Source organism: Zophobas morio, unplaced genomic scaffold (genome assembly GCF_036711695.1).
Source record: "Zophobas morio isolate AGI-343-1 ecotype UQ-CSIRO unplaced genomic scaffold, CSIRO_AGI_Zmor_V1 ptg000002l, whole genome shotgun sequence".
NCBI lineage: Eukaryota > Metazoa > Arthropoda > Insecta > Coleoptera > Tenebrionidae > Zophobas > Zophobas morio.
The window spans coordinates 6,553,008-6,571,967 of record NW_026972107.1 but is presented as its reverse complement, the minus strand read 5'-3'; the positions used below and the strand labels follow the sequence as shown (position 1 = coordinate 6,571,967).

Below are 18,960 nucleotides of genomic sequence, written 5' to 3'. Positions count from 1 at the left end.
AACACTTGAAGAATTCGAAAACTTGAAAAACTGAAATATCGAAGAACTAAAATGAAAAATCGAGAAATCGAAAAAACTAAAATTTTAAATATCGAAAAATTAAAACACCAAAAAAATGAGAAATCTAAAATTTAAAAATCAAAAAAGTAAAACGTCGACACATCGAAAAATCCAGAAGTCAAAAATGGAAAAGTCGAAGAACAAAAATATTGAAAAATACCAAAACGGAAATATCGAAAAACTGAAAAATGAAAAAAAAACTGAAAAATCCGAAAACTGAAAACCTGCAAAATCGTAAGATCGAAAAATTAATAATAAGCAAACTGAAAAATCCCAAAACTGAAATGTTCAAAAACTAAGAAATTAAAAAATTGAGAAATCGAAAAACCTGAAAAATTAATTAATTGAAAAATCGTAAAACTGAAGAAAAAAACTGAAAACCAAGAAACTGAAAAATTGAGAAACTGTAAAATCCGAAAATTCAATAATAAATAGGAGTAAACGAAAAGTCCCCAAACTAAAATTTCGAAAAACTGAGAATTTGAAAGTTGAAACAGCAAGAAATTATGGTCGAAACCGGTTAGGATGTGGATCAGATGACGGATCATGGCTTATAAATAATTTATAAAAAAATATAAATTATAAATCCGAACGTTTAGAGTCGACATTGGCCTGAGTGCGCTCTGGTCTGTAGTTCAAACAAGTTCTCAGACGATGACTGTAATTCGTGTGACCTGAATTAAAGTGATGGAAACAGTAAGCAGCTTGTAATATTTTGGTAAATCTAGTGTCAATTTGTCGAAAATAAAACGCGTCGTTAAAAATATTATAACATTTTTTCTACTTAATTTTATTCCTAGTTAGAAACAAACACTGTTGCCAACGTAAGTCTAGGAGTCCTCAACCGTCATTTAATTTAAACAATGACGCTTTTCTATGTTTTCTGTTCGAACCGGTGCTTACGAATATCGCACGAAAACACACAACCTTTCATCAAGTCAAACAAACGACTGGAATGTTTAATGTTTTTATTGGTAAAATACACAAGTATAAAGACTGATAATATGTACATTTAGAGTACCTGAATATAATAAAATCATCTCATGTAATTAGAGGAAATATTTAATTTTATGGTAACAGATCAAATATGGACACGAACATTTTAATAACATTACGAATTGATAAAAACTACAAATACAAAAATATACTACTTAAAATATAAAAATAATTATGAGTAACGAATGCTAGGACCGATCAAATTAAGGTGTTGTAGGACCACGGCCCACTATTAGCAAGAGCTGCTGTCATTTCCTGAACAGACCAAACGTAATTAAAGTTGACAAACCACCACACCTTACCTGTCGACTTCTAATGAAGTTAGCCATCAATCGTGGATTTGATTTCAACGCTCTTAGCATTTCGTTCCGTTCGGGAGTCCGCGGTGGATCCACGAAACGCTGTGGTACTTCAATTTGTGGTGGGGTGCTTACAGTACCGGTGGGTGCATTAATGTCTCTGTCAATAGGAACTTGAACTTCAGGGATATTGTTATAATCGGCGATGTTCGCTACAATAAAAAATCATGTCATTCAATTATCGCTTTTATTTCATTCGTACTCATGTCCGCCGGGTGACGTCTTCTTCGGTACCATTTTCTACGCATCTCTTGTTGAACTCTATGAGTTGCCTCCAACACTAATCTAAAATACTCCTCACTAGAATTTGCTTTGTTAAACATGGCAACTTCCGCTTGCTTCGCGTAAGTGATCAAATCTCTGAACCTGGGATCGTTTGGCGATGGCGTCGGCACATAAAGCGGCACAATCTCTATAATTTTTTTAACCATGCGTTCTCTCACCGCTGGGTATATGGACCTCTGCCAGTCTTTGTTCCCTTCATTGGCAACCTCCCTCTCTGACGCTTCGCTTCTTTCCACGAATGGCACCCCTGAAGCGTTGTAGCGACCTTGTGAAGCTCGCACTCGCATACAAAGCTGGCAGTCCGAATTTGTACAATTACTCCAATGGTTGAGCAGATTTTTGGAGGAAGAGCAATGTAAAACTGTACACATGGTGCCCATACCACAACTATAGATATGTTTTAATACTTGTTTCATCACACCACAGTTTGATTCAAAACATGGCCAACTGGCCACTCCCTGTGATTCTTCAGTCAGACATTTGTGGGCGCGGAGTAACATTTTCAGCTGGGCTTCGCTTTGGGGGTCGTCCAAACACGGGACTGTTGGTAGACAATTGTAGTGTGATAAAAGACGAATTTAATTGCAAGTTTACCGTTTGGTATGATTCTTTCAACCTCAACTGGGGACGTTCTGATCGGAATTGTGTAAGCACTTTCTGGAATTACCGACGGCGCGTTGGAGGTGGTGGTCGTGTTCGAATACGGTGTAAATCCCACTTGGGACAAGTTGAGGCTGGTTGACGGCTGGAAGATTTTTAGTGGAATTGGATTAATGGAGATGGAACCCGTGACTGATGATGAGCCAAACACGAAAAATGACAGTAATGTGAAAGAGACAAATTACGATGGAAAGAACGTTGATAATTATTCATACATTGACAATTTATCTGACGCCAATTTTGTTATTGTTTTTAGATTCTAAACAATATTTTAGGCTTTATTATTTCTTAATACGTACGTCTAATATTTTATTGATACAATTATACATTGAAAGGTCAAATATATTGTTTGTTGATATTTTATTAGATAAATAATAATCTGTAAACTATAAGCTGATTCATTACAAATTTGAAGTACTTGTATACTTTAAAAGTACCTAGCTTGAAAATAGTATGACGCCAAGTGCAATTTATCTCCTAATCATTTATAAAATATTTAGTAATTATCACTTTAAATGTACAGCATTAACATTGTTCTTTATCGCATTCTCTTACATGTGCACACTGCACTACAAAAATTCACGACATACATCTTCTAAATTTGATTATATTGACTTAAAGTCGGACAGCTTGACGAATCCAATTTCAGATCTCCTTGGCGTTTTATAGTTCATAAAACACGAAAATGCAATGTTTATTTGTCGTCTGTCTGTTGACGATTTCATGGATACTTTGTGAAAAAGTTAACATTCTTTAACATTCGCAAAAAAAATTAAGGCGTTTCAATAATTGCCTCTGATTGTTGCAATAAATAAAACTTTCCGCTTTGAATTTATTTACTAGAAGACGTAGAGATAATTGTGGTGATTACATTTTATGAATTGTGTTGCAAGGATTATAAATACCGAGTGTTTATTAATGGCTGTGGTATCGCCTCGTGGAAAAATGAGTATAATCGGTCTGGCACGTGCCACTTCATAATACTTGTAAAAGTACAAGTAAGCGGCAAATTTCCAGTGACCGTTCAATTAATTTATTGTTCTATGTATGCCACACGGTACTTTTTCATGAATGTGTATTAATTCCTTTCGAGATGAGGTCACCTTTTTGGTGAATTTAAATATATTAATTTTGATACAGATCATGCGATCGAAAATAAAACGAATTGCCTGTCAAACTTTAGGTGGTACTCCTGCCCTCAATTTGACGTAAGTCAATGTCACGTAACCTTGAACTAATGTTCGTGAATTTGCTCAATTCCCGTGTTTAATTTTGACATTGTGACAGGCCGACAACTTTAAATAGTATCGATTGTAATTGTGTTCTTCTGTCGAGTCGGAGTGGAAACTAATAATAGAATCTAGGATGTGAAAAAAGTAAAAAAAAAAACTCTAATTGTAACTTTTTTTGTTAGATATACTAAAAAGTATTTCTTATTTCATGCACCTGACCTGTCCTGACTTTTCTATTGTCCCAAATAACCAAATTTTAAACATTCCTGTAAATACATAAAAACTACAAAATACATTCTTGAGACAATACTATTTTGTGGAACAAAAATTAATAATAATTTCCTTCTTTATTTAGAAAATTTTTATACCGAGCTATTTTGACGAAACTGTAAAAATTGCTGTATTTCAAAAAAATGTCTTCAACTAATTTTCGGAAATGGTTGAAAAATCGACGAAAACGTCAAAAGTGCAAAATCCGTCTTATCTTATCAAATAATAGCCCCGCCCACCCACCCTCTATTTTCTTAGAGGGTATATGATTTGCCAAAATCAATCTTATCTTAGCAAGTACTAGCCCCGCCCACCCACCCTCTATTTTCTTGGAAGGTATATCATTTGCCAAAATCAGTCTTATCTTAGCAAGTACTAACGCTACCCACCCACTCTCTTCTCATTCTAACCACGAATTCTATTTCTGTTCAGTAAGAGATTATTTATGTATTTTATTCACATCGGATAAAATCAATCACTGAAAAGGAGGCAGGGTGGGTGGGCGGGGCTAATTGTGTTCTTCTGTTGAGTGGGAGTGGAAACTAATAATAGAATCTAGGATGTGAAAAAAGTAAACAAAAACCCTAACCGCAACTTTTTTTGTTAGATATACTATTTGCTATAAAATTTATTTCTTATTTCATGCACCTGACCAGTCCTGACTTTTCTATTGTCCCAAATAATCAAATTTTAAACATTCCTGTAAATATATAAAAACTACAAAATACATTCTTGAAATGAAAAAAAAATAATTTCCTTTTTTATTTACAAAATTTTTAAACCGAACTATTTCTAGTAATTTCCGAAGAAACGAATCCGAAAATGACTTCTGGATATCGAAATCTACAAGAAAATGTATTCAACTAATTTTTGGGAAATAGTTGAAAAATGGTCGAACATGTCAAAAGTGCCAAAATCAGTCTTATCTTATCAAATACTAAATTGTGAAATTCGTAACCCCATTCAAGTTCACATGCACACAACCTGTATTCATTGTTCTATAGTGCCAACGTAAATATCAAATCAGTAGATTTTAAAATATTAAAATGAATGAATTTGGAATAACTTTAATTATACAAAATAATGTATGGTGTTCTGAATTTGATTTTAAATTTCGCGCTCAAAAGAATACAAATTATGTGCAGAGGAACGTCACGCTCGACTGCATAAGAGCCTATTCTTAAGAGTTTCTTACTCACTTCTTGTGAAGTAGTGCTAGTTGAAACATGTGTTAAATTTTGGTATATAGAATATTGTTAGTAATTTCATAAAAATGCAACAAAGATAATTCGCATTCGATGCGCCACAGTCTCCTTTCAACAAGCGTAAGTGTCTTTCTAGAAAAAAAAATGGTCGAAAGTTATTTCGACAGAACTTCCCTCGCTTCTGAAATACAGTCCAGCAAATACTGCTTCTCTGAAAAATTATAAAATTTTATTTTGCCGAACTTTATTTATTCGTGATAACCTCTACGAAGTAAAAACAATATAGTTAGTAAGTACTCGTACTAGTCACAGAGTAATAGAAAAAAAAGACAGTTGGGAGCCCCGAGAAGATTTAATCTTTAAAAAAATATATGGGGCGACCGAGGTTTTACATTTTTAAAAAAGGCAATTGAGACCCCCGAAATTTCACATTCTTAAAAAAAGCCATTTGGGCCCCCCGAGAGGGTTTTACATTTTAAAAAAAGTCAGTTGGGACCCCGAGAAAGTTTTACTTTAAAGAAAAGACATTTGGCGCCCCCGAGAACGTTTTACATTTTTAAAAGCGACAGTTGGAACGCCCGAGAAGGTTTTACATAAAAAAAGACATTTGGCGCCCCCGAGAACGTTTTCATAAAAAATAAGATATTTAGCGCCCCCGAGAAGGTTTTACATTTTTAAAAAAGACAGTTGGAACGACCGAGAAGGTTTCACATTCTTAAAAAAATACATTTGGGGCCACCGAGAAGGTTTTACATTTTTAAAAAAGGCAGTTGGGACCCTCGAGAAGGTTTTACATAAAAAAAGACCTTTGGTGGCCCCGAGAAGGTTTTACATTAAAAAAAAGCAGTTTGGGTTGGGACCCCAGAGAAGGTTTTACATAAAAAAAAGACCTTTGGCGCCCCCGAGAAGGTTTTCATAAAAAAAAGATCTTTGGCGCCCCCAAGAAGGTTTTACATTTTTAAAAAAGACAGTTGGAACGCCCGACAAGGTTTTTACATAAAAAAAAGACGCTTGGCGCTCCAGAGAAGATTTTACATTAAAAAAAAGGACAGTTGGGACCCCCGAGAAGGTTTTACATAAAAAAAGACCTTTGGTGGCCCCGAGAAGGTTTTACATTAAAAAAAAGCAGTTTGGGTTGGGACCCCAGAGAAGGTTTTACATAAAAAAAAGATATTTGGCGCTCCCGAGAAGGTTTTACATTAAAAAAAAGACAGTTGGGACCCCCAAGATGGTTTTACATTTTAAAGGACAGTTGCGACCCCCGAGAAGGTTTCACGTTAAAAAAAAGATGTTTGGCGCTCCCGAGAAGATTTTACATTAAAAAAAAAAGACAGTTGGGACCCCCGAGAAGGTTTTACATAAAAAAAAGATATTTGGCGCTCCCGAGAAGGTTTTACATTAAAAAAAAACAGTTTGGGTTGGGACCCCAGAGAAGGTTTTACATAAAAAAAAAGATATTTGGCGCTCCCGAGAAGGTTTTACATTAAAAAAAAAGACAGTTGGGACCCCCAAGATGGTTTTACATTTTAAAGAAGGACAGTTGCGACCCCCGAGAAGGTTTCACGTTAAAAAAAAGATGTTTGGGGCCCTCGAGAAGGTTTTACATTAAAAAAAAGACAATTGGACCCCCGAGGTTTCACATTCTAAAAAAAAAAAAAAAAAACATTTGGCGCCCCAGAAAGGTTTTACATTTTTAAGGACAATTGGGATCCCGAGAAGGTTTCACATTCTTAAAAAAAATACATTTGGGGCCACCGAGAAGGTTTTACATTTTGAAAAAAGGCAATTGGGACCCTCTAGGTTTCACATTAAAAAAAACCAGTTGAGACCCCCGAGAAGGTTTTACATTTTTAAAAGACAGTTGGGCCCCCGAGGTTTCACATTCTAACAAAAAAAAAATTGGCGATCAGAGGTTTCACATTTTCAAGAAAGACAACTGGGACCCCCGAGGTTTCACTTAAAAAAAGGCGCCCCAGAGAAGGTTTTACATTTTTAAGAAAGACAATTGGGATCCCGAAAAGGTTTTACATTTTTAAAAAAGACAGTTGGGAACCCCGAGAAGGTTTTACATAAAAAAAGACATTCGGCGCCCCCGAGATTTCACATGAAAAAAAAGACGTTTGGGCCCCCCGAGAAGATTTTACATTTTTAGAAAAGACAGTTGGGACCCCTGAGAAGGTTTCACATAAAAAAAGACGTTTGGGGCCTCCGAGAAGGTTTTACATTAAAAAAAAGGCAGTTTGGGTTGGGACCCCAGAGAAGGTTTTACATAAAAAAAAAAAAAGATATTTGGCGCCCCCGAGGTTTTACATAAAAAAAGACACTTGGCGCTCCCGAGAAGTTTTTACATTTAAAAAAAGACAGTTGGGACCTCCAAGAAGGTTTTATATTTTAAAGAAGGACAGTTGCGACCCCCGAGAAGGTTTCACGTTAAAAAAAAGATGTTTAGGCCCCGAGAAGGTTTTACATTAAAAAAAAAGACAATTGGACCCCCGAGGTTTCACATTCTAAAAAAAAAAAAACATTTGGCGCCCCAGAAAGGTTTTACATTTTTAAGACAATTGGGATCCCGAGAAGGTTTCACATTCTTAAAAAAAATACATTTGGACCCAGCGAGAAGGTTTTACATTTTTAAAAAAGGCAATTGTGACCCTCTAGGTTTCATACTAAAAAAAAAAAACAGTTGAGACCCCGCGAGAAGGTTTTACATTTTTAAAAGACAGTTGGGGCCCGAGGTTTCACATTCTAACAAAAAAAAAAAAATTGGCGCCCAGAGGTTTTACATTTTTAAGAAAGATAACTGGGACCCCCGAGGTTTCACATTTTTAAGAAAGACAATTGGAATCCCGAGAAGGTTTCACATTCTTAAAAAAAAAATACACTGGGCCCCTGAGAAGGTTTTACATTTTTAAAAAAGACAGTTGGGAACCCCGAGAAGGTTTTACATAAAAAAAGACATTCGGCGCCCCCGAAATTTCACATAAAAAAAAGACGTTTGGGGCCCCCGAGAAGATTTTACATTTTTAGAAAAGACAGTTACGACCCCCGAGACGGTTTCACATTAAAAAAAAGACGTTTGGGGCCCCCGAGAAGGTTTTACATAAAAAAACATTTGGCGCCCCCGGGAAGGGTTTATATTTTAAAAAAAGACAGTTGGGACACCCGAGAAGGTTTTACATAAAAAAGACATTTGACGCCCCTGACAATGTTTTACATTTTTAAAAAAGACAGTTAGGACCCCCGATTAGGTTTCACATTCTTAAAAAAAATTGGTCTAAGGTTACTTCGACAGAACTTCCCTCGCTCTTGAAGTACAGTTCAACAAATTCCGCTTCTTCAAATACGGGGTGTCTCGAAAATGGCGGATTAACTCTTCAGTGCGTTATGTACGAGGGTTCCGGGAGCCCGAAAAAACTAATAAATAAATCCTTTATGACGTAGACGAAAAAAATTCTACTACCTGCTAAGATAAGACTGATTTTGGCAAATGAGGTCCCTCTAAGAAAATCGTTGCGGGTGGGTGGGGCTAGTACCTGCTAAAATAAGACCGATTTTGGCAAATGACATACCCTCTAAAAAAAGAGAAGGCGGGTGGGTGGTCCTAGTATACTTTTGGAAATTTCATTCTACCCGATATAATTTTATTGGCAATAACGAGACGGACAGTAGTACAATAGCAAGAGATATTTACAACTTCAGTTGTCGCGTGCCAGTAATCCCCAGATGTTAGAAAGCAGAATAATCCAGGTCCGGATAGGGACTATCGTTACTCATGAACGAAAATGACCATTATTTTATGAGTATAGTTTTTGCAAACTACCACCGGACTGGCAAGATCATAAAAATTAAGCAACCATGAAAACCGCAATTAGGCGGTAGGTAACAAGACTCTACCATAAATAAAATCTTCTTTGCTATTACCTTGCATTCGGGACTTCGCCAGGTTCGTATTCACCACGTTTTATTGAACTAACGATAAAAACGTTTAAAGTGGTTTTATAATTCTAGCGTTAATAATGATTATAATAACATTATAATGTACGAGTATAAAAAAATAAAACATTTATTTTACAATCACGTATTTAGCTAACTAGAAATGTAGAAAACGTAATAACGAGTCCTGTCCTGAGTGTTGTTTCTAGGATTTTCTAGGTAAACCGCCCGGCGATTGGCTAAAAGAAGGGGGTCATCATTTTCGGTACGTTGTAATCCGATTAGGGTCATTTTTGTTGCTTAATTTTTATGATCTCCACTGTGCGGTGGTAATTTGCAAAAACTATATAACAACCTGCTAAATGTTCTCAGACAAATTCTATAGGGTAGGATGAAATTTCCAAAACTATACATGTTAAGACTGATTTTGCAAATGACATATCCTCGAAGAAAATAGAGGGCGGGTGGGTGGGGCCAGTACCTGCTAAGATAAGACTGATTTTAGCAAATGACGTATCCTCTAATAAGAAAAGACACTAGAGGCTCCAAAGCACTTTCAAACAAGAATACCTAGAACCGCAAGATTATTTTAAATTTTCAAAAAAAAAACGGGGTCTCAAAATTAACTCAAAATCAGGTCAGGTTAGAATTTTCCAAAAATAGAACACAAAAGTCTCCCAAAATTGTTGAGAGATTTGAGGGAGAATATTTAGGCACGGTTGAGTCAAATAATTTCCGTCCACAATATCAATATTATTTATGAAACTCCAATCAATAGCCAAAAGTTGTAAAATAGAGGAAAACTGGACTGTCATTGCTGAATGCTCTGAAATCTGGCAAACGTTTTAAGACTATCGTAATCGTGGTAAATTGGTAATCAAAATTTATTCGTTTACCCCCTTTCCAAAAATTAATCACTTCATCTCCAAATTTCTTTTGTGAAATATGCAAACTATTAGGACTCTATTTGTGGTTTAGAATTTTTGAAAATTACAGAAGCTTCTTCACTTTACAAAATCATTACACTTTTGTAAAATTATTGAAGAAACTCTTTTTATGGAATTCGTTCGATTAGGTCTTTTGCCAAAATCAGTCGTATCATGGCAAGTACTAGCCCCGCCCACCCGCCCTTTATTTTCTTAGAGACTAGATCTTTTGCCAAAATCAGTCTTACGCTCGGTAAGTAAAAATCATTTCCGCTTCAATTTGACGCTAATTCCAACATGTTTTTGTTAAAGAGAAATCACGCTCGTAAGTCACGCAGTAATTATGAAGTGTTTTATAAAAACTGCTTAATTATATTTACAACGAAAACACCGATTTTGTACACAATTTCACTTACTCTATATTATCCATATTTTAATCATAATGTTGGCGTAAATGACCGGTCAATGCCTGAATAATTAAATCAATGAAATAAATAACTGGCAAAATTTACATCACGTCTATCGCTTTAGATGCAAAAAACAACAACATCGTACACCGATTAGTCAGCAGCTATTAACACTGGCAACTTTTTAGGCTTTTCAGTCCTAAAAAACGGACAAAGTACACGAAAATGTTTCCATATTTATAAATTCGCGTAAAAACTTAATTTTGTTTGAATGGAACGTTGTTTATTTTAGGAGTAAGTTCGTTTAACTCAGTTTGAAGCAACGGAACATAAACAAACGATAACAAACATAGAAATTTATGATATGAAAATTCATGGAATTAATTACCATGACGGTAGTGTGGGATCGAAAACAAAACGAATTAGAGTTAGCCGTGCCTGTCAAACTTAGCGTGGCAGTATTGCTCCCCATTCGATTGTCAGTGTCAACATAACCTTGAACTTTTATCATTTTTTTTCAGTGGGTGTTGACATAAGATGATACACGAATTCCAGTGCACGTGTTTGCATTTTTGACACCTGTACAATGACAGAATGACGCCTACTGTAATTAATTTAATTACATTAACAGAAAAATTAGTTTGAAATAGTTAGCTATGAATATTAAAAATGTGACGTCATTTTATCGAGCGACTGCGTACATTCATTATCGCTTTTCGGGGTAATATGCTAATGTCACCACAGATACATTGCATTTACATAACATGTGTCACTTTCTGGTTTGTTAAAATTGATAAAACGGGGATTTTACTGGTAATCTTAGGGTAATTTTATTACCAAATTAGATTGGAAAACTTCTGTCTGTCTGAAAATAAGAGCTCCTAAGCTAATATCCAGCACCATAATTAAACTAAATTTAGGACGATTACGACTTGCATCCTGGAAACGGGAAAACCGGCACTCAACGCCTGGCTAATTTGTTTGCCTAATCCAAACTCCATTCTAAATTTAGTTTAAACTTTAGTGTTGTCTTAGACACCTTCCACCACCGAAATACCTCAACTACTCGCCACAAACAGGGTGCAAAACGTGTAAAAATTCTGCAAACCTGTGCATCTTCAGGTTCCTGCTCCTGTGCACCCTCCGGCCCAACAACAACCACACTATCGCTATCACTATCACTATCGCTGATGGAATTAACCTCCCATTCCTCGTTGATCTCGACTGTCTCGACAGCGCTGGTGCTCGCCTCCGCGGCCTCTTTCTGGCGCCGCGCCGCCCGCTTCGCCCGCCGCTTCAACTTCATCAAATGCTTCATCTTGGCGCAATATGGCACGATACACAGCTTCGACTCACAGTCTTGACTTCGTTTGGCATGGTAATGGCACAGGGCCAGTAGCTGTCGACATGAAGTGCAATCTTTCTTGGGGGTGCGGGTGCACATTTTGAAGTGCACCACGGTGCTCTTCATCTCGTCGCAGCCCGCATTTTGACAGTCGGACTCGGTGCATGTACAGGCGTGCAGGAACCTGTGGTAGGCTTTGATGACTTTTAATTTTCGGCTTTTCTTGCAAACGATGTCCCCGGCTCGGATTTTGGGGGTGTGATCCCGGAAGGTGTCCATTTCGTCCATGTCGTCCATCGCGTCGCCTGGAAAGGAAAATCGAAACGTCTGGGTTTTCCTGGTGGTGTTTACACAGGTGGACTAAGGGGCACCTTGGTCGCGGGGTTACTGGAGCGTGGCAACAGTACTTACCTAATATTACAGTAATTTTAATGATTCATGGAGTGAAGATTGCGAAAATATTTTGCTTATGTACACCACGAGCTCACGTATCACTTGTTGTTATAACTGCATCGTGCTTTTGCTTTGGAAACTTGCCAGTTCCCCCCCCTTGATACCTATTCAAAGTCCCTACTCGGTTGTGAATCTTTATGGTCCGACCCTGACTACTACGAACCCACAGGTAAAAAAAAAGTAAACATTATTAAACGACACTCAACCAGTTCCAAGGTCAAACGTCAAATGGATTGTGGTTGGCGTGACAGTGAGGGTGGTAGCACTGTAAGCCGCCTTTTTTGAAATCGGTTAAAATTAATCACTGTGGATCAGTATTAAAACAACAAACGGATTTAGGGTGTGTTAATGTTTACACCCGATTAAAAAACCACTTAATCGTGCCATTAATTTAATCGCGCTATTAACACATCACGTGATTAATTCAACCAATCAAACGCTCGGATTCAAGGGGTAATCAATACTATAACTAATAAATTCAAAAGAAAAATTTCATTCACAACGTTTATTAAAATTTAAAAACAGAGAACATTATTGTTGTCCAAATCGGAAAACATATATTTTGTACATTTGTCAATGGTTTGATTACTTAGGCAGAAAATTAATTCTATAAAAATACTTAAAACTAAATCCTGTAATGTGTAATTACCGAATCTTATGTTGGTGTTTAAAAATGACCCTGAAGCACATTAAAATTTGCATGCTGCATGCTATAAAAAAATATTTTTTTTTAATAAATGTATCCAACACCACCATAACGTGTATTCGTACGTTGTGACGGTGTTGGATGGGCCTCCCTACCTACTAGCAGGATGTTCTAGCATTGAGCTATCAAGAAGGGACTGTTTTTGAAAAAACTGAGGTCACGAATTGATTAATTACTCACAATTACCGCTATTGTACTAAAATTACAGCATTAAAACACAGTTTCAAAGAAAATTTTGGTAAATATTGTTATTAGGTAAATGTAAAACGTAAACCTTTTAAAAGATGAGCCAGAAATAACCACTTTTGCTTGCTACTTGAAAAAAAATTTTTTTTTTGTTATGTATGTTATTTGTGGTAAAACGAGTATTTGCGGAATTAAGTTATGTGTCACCCTGTGGGATTTGAACCCACGGCTCCCTGGTTGTTAGGGGAATGCTCTATCAATGAGCTGCCGGGTGACGAATATATTCCCTTACTTCCATCCCTATAACGTTGTTGATGCTGTTTTTATTTTACGAATTTTGAGAAAACTAGGAAATTACAAATATTCTTATCGAGATAACTCACTTACTTAAAACATCCACTATCTTGTTACATTACTAATAAAGTACAAGGAAGGCCTCAATTTTAGTAAACATATTAAACGTAAATGACGAATTTTGCATGCTGCAGCGAATTTTTCACATAACATTTATTTAGTATATATTTTTAAATATCCATCATTTAATTCTAATGTCATGCAACACGATTTTATTCTATAATTTTCACGGAAATTAAAATTATGTGTACTCTTTCTGAAACTGGATCGGTTACACGTTAATTATTTTTGAACATCCTGTCAACGCAGTTGTAAACTAAACCACACGTAATGTAAAATATCAAGTATAATTGACGAATCTTACGCTGATGTTTAAACAATGACTTAAAGCGCATCCATTGCTGCATGCCATGCTGAGCTTATTTTTAAAATCACATTTAAAACATTTATTTAGTCTTTTTTTAACATCCACATTTAATTTTTATATGACACTCAACATATAGAACGTTTTATTCCCCAAATTCGAAAATATGTAACTGAAAAGTACATTTTTGAAAAAACCGAAAGTATGATTGCGTTGATACATGATTGTTTTTGCGGGTCCTGTGGACGGGGTAGTAAGATTGAAATCATATTGTGAAAATATGATGAGGACCTCACTTCAAAGGTTATTTTTGAGTCAACATTTATTTAATAAATGTCCGAAATGACGTCTTCACTTTATCGATGTTTAAATAATGTTTTAATAACACAGCCAATTTTATACTAGAACTAACTTATTTTTCAAAAAACATTTACTTAGTATTACTTTATCATGATCCATAAATTTTATTTTATGTGATATGCGACATCAGTGACTTTTCCTCCAATTTTGGAAAAAATTTAAAATTACGTATACTACAGACAATATGATTTTTTTAGCATCCTATCAATGTGAATATTCTACCATAAATCTTATTCTAATTCTACAAACTTACGATAACCCTTATGCGCTAAAACTACTTTGATTTTTATGACATTTAGTTCAACCGTTTTATTCTACAAATTTCAAAAAAATTTAAAAAATATAATTGACACGAACTTTAATCTAATATATATTTAAAAATGTCCCAGAACCACATCAAGTTTTATATTCTACAGCGATTTTTTCTAAAAACACATACAATATTTTTGTCACACTAAGTTTTGCATTCTAACACCATAACACCTTTTTACTCGACAACAGAGAAAGGAAATTGGAAAGAGTCAAATGTAATTGGCGAACATAAGCCTATAATTAAAATGACTCAGAAGCATATCAATTTTTGTATTCTAGAGCGAATTTTTCAAGAAACATTTGTAAACACCTAAAGAAGGTTGAAAAGTGTAAATTGGCGAAGCTTAGGCTGATATTTCAAAATGACCAAAAACTACATTAAGTTTTGCATTCTAGTCTTTTATTTAGGTCACATCAATTTTTATGTCCTAGAGTGAATTTCTACAAGAAATTTAAAAACATTTATAAGTCTTTTTGTAACATCAGCTTTCGTATTTTAGAGCGAATTTTTCGACAAACACCTAAAAACATTAATTATTTTAAAGATTTCAAGAAAATTGAGAGGTGTAAAGTGCAATTGGAGCACTTTATCCTGATATTTGAGAACGACCAACAACCACATGAAGTTTTATATTCTAGACAGACTTTCGAATATTTAGAAATTTTTATTTAGTAATTTTATAACATCAATTTTTGTATTCTAGAGCGAATTTTTCAAGAAACACTTGGAAACATTTATTTAGTATTTTTCAAGAAAATTGAAAAGTGTAGGTAAAGTGTAATTGACGAACCTTATGCTGATATTTAAAAATGACTTAGAAGCATGTTAATTTTTGTATTCTAAAAACACTTGGAAACATTTAGGTTTTTTTCACATCAATTTTTATGTTCTAGAACGAATTTCTCCAAAAATTTCAAAACATTAAGATTTTTTGTAACATCAACTTTTGTATTTTAAAGCGAATTTTTCGAAAAACACTTAAGTTTATTAAGTATTTTTTAAAAATATCCATATTTTAGTTGTTATTTGATATTCAATTCCATAAGGTTTTTATTCTAAATACACACTGCCAGACAAAAAACCCGGACACTTGAATTTTTTGTGATTACCTGCAGTTGATCGAACTTTTGTTAAAAATATTTCAAAAAGCAAAACTTGAATGTATTCATTAACAGAAAACGTAACTGTATTCTAAAACATGTGGAAACAGAAAAAAGCAAAAAAAGCTATAACACTAAACATTAGTGTGAATTCAAGTGTCCGGGTTTTTTTGTCTGGCAGTATATTTCAAGAAAATCGAAAAGTGTAAATGGAACACCTTATGCTGATGTTTAAAAATTGACAAGAACCATATAAAGTTTACATCCTAGAGAGACTTTCAAATATTTAGAAATGTTTATTTAATAATTTTATAACACCAATTTTTGTATTCTAGAGCAAATTTTTCAAAAAACATTTAGAAACATTTATTGAGTATTTTTTCGAGAAAATTGAAGAGTGTAAAGTGTAATTGACGAACATCAAGTTTTTTTATTTAGTACTTTTGTCACATCAGTTTTTGTATTCTAGATCGAATTTTTCGAAAAACATTTACTAAGTCTTTTTGTAACATCAACTTTTGTATTTTATAGCGGACTTTTGTTAGATGACACTCAACACCATAAAGTTTTTATTTTAAAGATTTCAAGGGAATTTTCAAGAACCACATCAAGTTTTATTTTCTACAGACTTTTTCAAAAAAATATTGAAGACATTGTTATTTAGTGATTTTAAAACATCAATGTGTGTATTCTAGAGAGAATTTTTCAAAAAACACTTGGAAACATTTATGTCAATTGTAATTGGCGAACTTACACTGATATTTAAAAATGATCAAAAAATACATCAAGTCTTGTATTTTAGTGTCTTTTAGAGGCGAGTACTTAAACTAATTTTTTTTTTTTGAATTTTTGTCACATCAATTTTTATGTTCTAGAGCGAATTTCTCCAAAAAATTTCAAAACATCTATGAAGTATTTTTTTAAATATCCATATCTTAATTGTTATTTGACACTCAACACCAAAACGTTTTTATTTTACACATTTCAAGAAAATTGAAACGTGTAATTGTAGCACCATATTCTGATATTTAAAAACGACCAGAACCACATCAAGTTTATATTCTAGACAGACATTTTCAAAAAAATATTTATAAAATTTTATAACATCAATTTTTATATTCTAGAGTGATTTTTTCTAAACACTTGGAAACATTGACTTAGTATATTTTCAAGAACATTGAACAATGTAAAGTGTAATTGACGAACCTTATGCTGATATTTCAAAAAGACCAAGACCTACATTATATTCTACAGACTTTTGCAGAAACTTTTATTTAGTTTCGTCACATCAATTTTCATATTCTACAGCGAATTTTTCGAAAAACACTTAAAAACGTTTATTTAGTATTCTTCTAAAAATTGCACATTCTAAACACTCAACACCGTAAGGTTTTTATTTAAACATTTCTGGCAAATTTAAAAGTGATACGCTGACATTTAAGAATGACAAAGAACCACATTAAGTTTTATGTTCTAGATAGATTTTTTTTTTTAATATTTAGTAATTTTATATGTAACACCAATTTTTGTATTCTAAAGCGAAGTTTTCAAAACATTTAATGAGTCTTTTTGTCACATCAACTTTTGTTTTTTTGGACGAATTTTTTGAAAAACACTTATAAAAACATTTAATTGTTGTATGAGACTGAACATCATACATAACAATTTTTTATTCTACAATTTTAAGAAAGACGAAAAGTGTAAAGTGGAATTGGCCGACCTTATACCGATAACCAAAAATGAGTCTAAAGCATATGAAGTTTTCTATTCTAGAGGGAATTTTTCAAAAATATATTTAGACATTTATACAGTCTTTGTCACATCAATTTTTGTATTCTAGAGTAAATTTTTCAAAAGACATTTAAAAACAATTATTTCGAACACTTATACGACACTGAAGAGCATAACAACGTTGTAATTCTAGAAATTTCAGAAAATTAAAATAGTGTAATTGGCGAACTTTACCCTAATATTAGAGATAAATAGAGCGAATTTTCAAAAAACGATTAAAAACATTAATTTATTATTTTTAGCACATCAAGTTTTGATTCTAGAGCAAATTTTTCAAAAACATTTATTTATTATTTTTGGTACATCAAGTTTTGATTCTAGAGCAAATTTTTCAAAAAACATTAAAAACATTAATTTATTATTTTTGGTACATCAAGTTTCGATTCTACAGGGAATATTTCAAAAAACGTTTAAAAACATTTATTTAGTACTTTTAAGAAAGCTATTTTTAATTGTTATATAACACTCAAGACTATAACAAAGTTTTAATGTAGAAATTTCAGAAAATTGAAAAGTGTAATAGGCGAAGTTTAAGCTAATATTAGAGATAAATAGAGCGAATTTTCAAAAAACGTTTAAAAACATTAATTTATTATTTTTAGTACATCAAATTTTGATTGTAGAGTGAATTAAAAAAACATTTAAAAACACTGGTAGTGTAATTAGCAAACTTTATGCTAATATTAGAGATAAGTAGAGCGAATTTTCAAAAAACGTTTAAAAACATGCAATTTATTATTTTTAGCACATCTAGAGCGAACAAAAAGGACTAATTTATTGTTTTTGGTATATGACTCTAGAAGGAATTTTTCAAAAAACTATTAAAAACCTTTTTAATTGTTATGGCACAAGAACATAAGAATGTTTTAATTGTAGCAGTTTCAAAAAAATTAAAAAAGTAATTGGCGAACTTTATGCTAACATTGGAGATAAGTAGGGCAAATTTTCAAAAAACGTCTAAAAACATTCAATTTATTATTTTTAGTACATCAAGTTTTGATTCTAGAGCAAACAAAAAACATTAATTTATTGTTTTTGGTGCATCAAGTTTTGATTCCAAAACGAATTTTTCAAAAAACTTTTAAAAACCTTTTTAATTGTTATGGCACAAGAACATAACAATGTTTTACTAGAAGTTTCAAAAAATTGAAAAACTAATTCACGAACCTTATGCTAATATTAGAGATAAGTAAAGCGAATTTTTAAAAAACATTTAAAAACATTGAATGAAGTACATCAAGAGGACATCAAATTTGATTGTACAGCGAACAAATAGCATTGATTTATTGTTTTTGGTATATCAAGTTTTAATTCTAAACCGAATTTTTCAAAAAACTTTTAAAAATCTTTTTAATTGTTATGGCACAAGAACATAACAATGTTTTAATAGAAATTTCAAAAAATTGAAAAACTAATTCACGAACCTTATACTAACATCAGAGATAAGTAAAGCGAATTTTTAAAAAACATTTAAAAACATTGAATCAAGTACATCAAGAGGACATCAAATTTGATTGTAGAGCGAACAAATAGCATTGATTTATTGTTTTTGGTATAACAAGTTTTAATTCTAAACCGAATTTTTCAAAAAACTTTTAAAACCTTTTTATTTGTTATGGCACAAGAACATAACAATGTTTTACTAGAAATTTAAA

At 33.2% G+C, this 18,960-nt stretch overlaps 1 protein-coding gene across 2 annotated transcripts; it reads right to left on the bottom strand.

Moving 5' to 3' along the window:
• Nucleotides 1–1,011: 1,011 nt before the first annotated feature.
• On the bottom strand, nucleotides 1,012–12,368 carry LOC135126175 (CREB-binding protein-like). 2 transcript variants are annotated; one of them, XM_064052025.1, is made up of 6 exons: nucleotides 12,090–12,368; nucleotides 11,391–11,983; nucleotides 2,295–2,445; nucleotides 1,618–2,241; nucleotides 1,359–1,567; nucleotides 1,012–1,311 (listed from the first exon to the last, which is right to left on the bottom strand). In XM_064052025.1, the coding sequence occupies exons 2-6, from the start codon at nucleotides 11,973–11,975 to the stop codon at nucleotides 1,255–1,257; spliced, it is 1,626 nt and encodes a 541-aa protein (XP_063908095.1). In that variant the 5' UTR covers nucleotides 11,976–11,983; nucleotides 12,090–12,368; the 3' UTR covers nucleotides 1,012–1,254. The 2 variants fall into 2 exon arrangements, with proteins under 2 accessions (XP_063908095.1, XP_063908104.1); XM_064052034.1 differs by having other exon boundaries at nucleotides 11,442–11,983; nucleotides 12,090–12,367.
• Nucleotides 12,369–18,960: the final 6,592 nt, after the last annotated feature.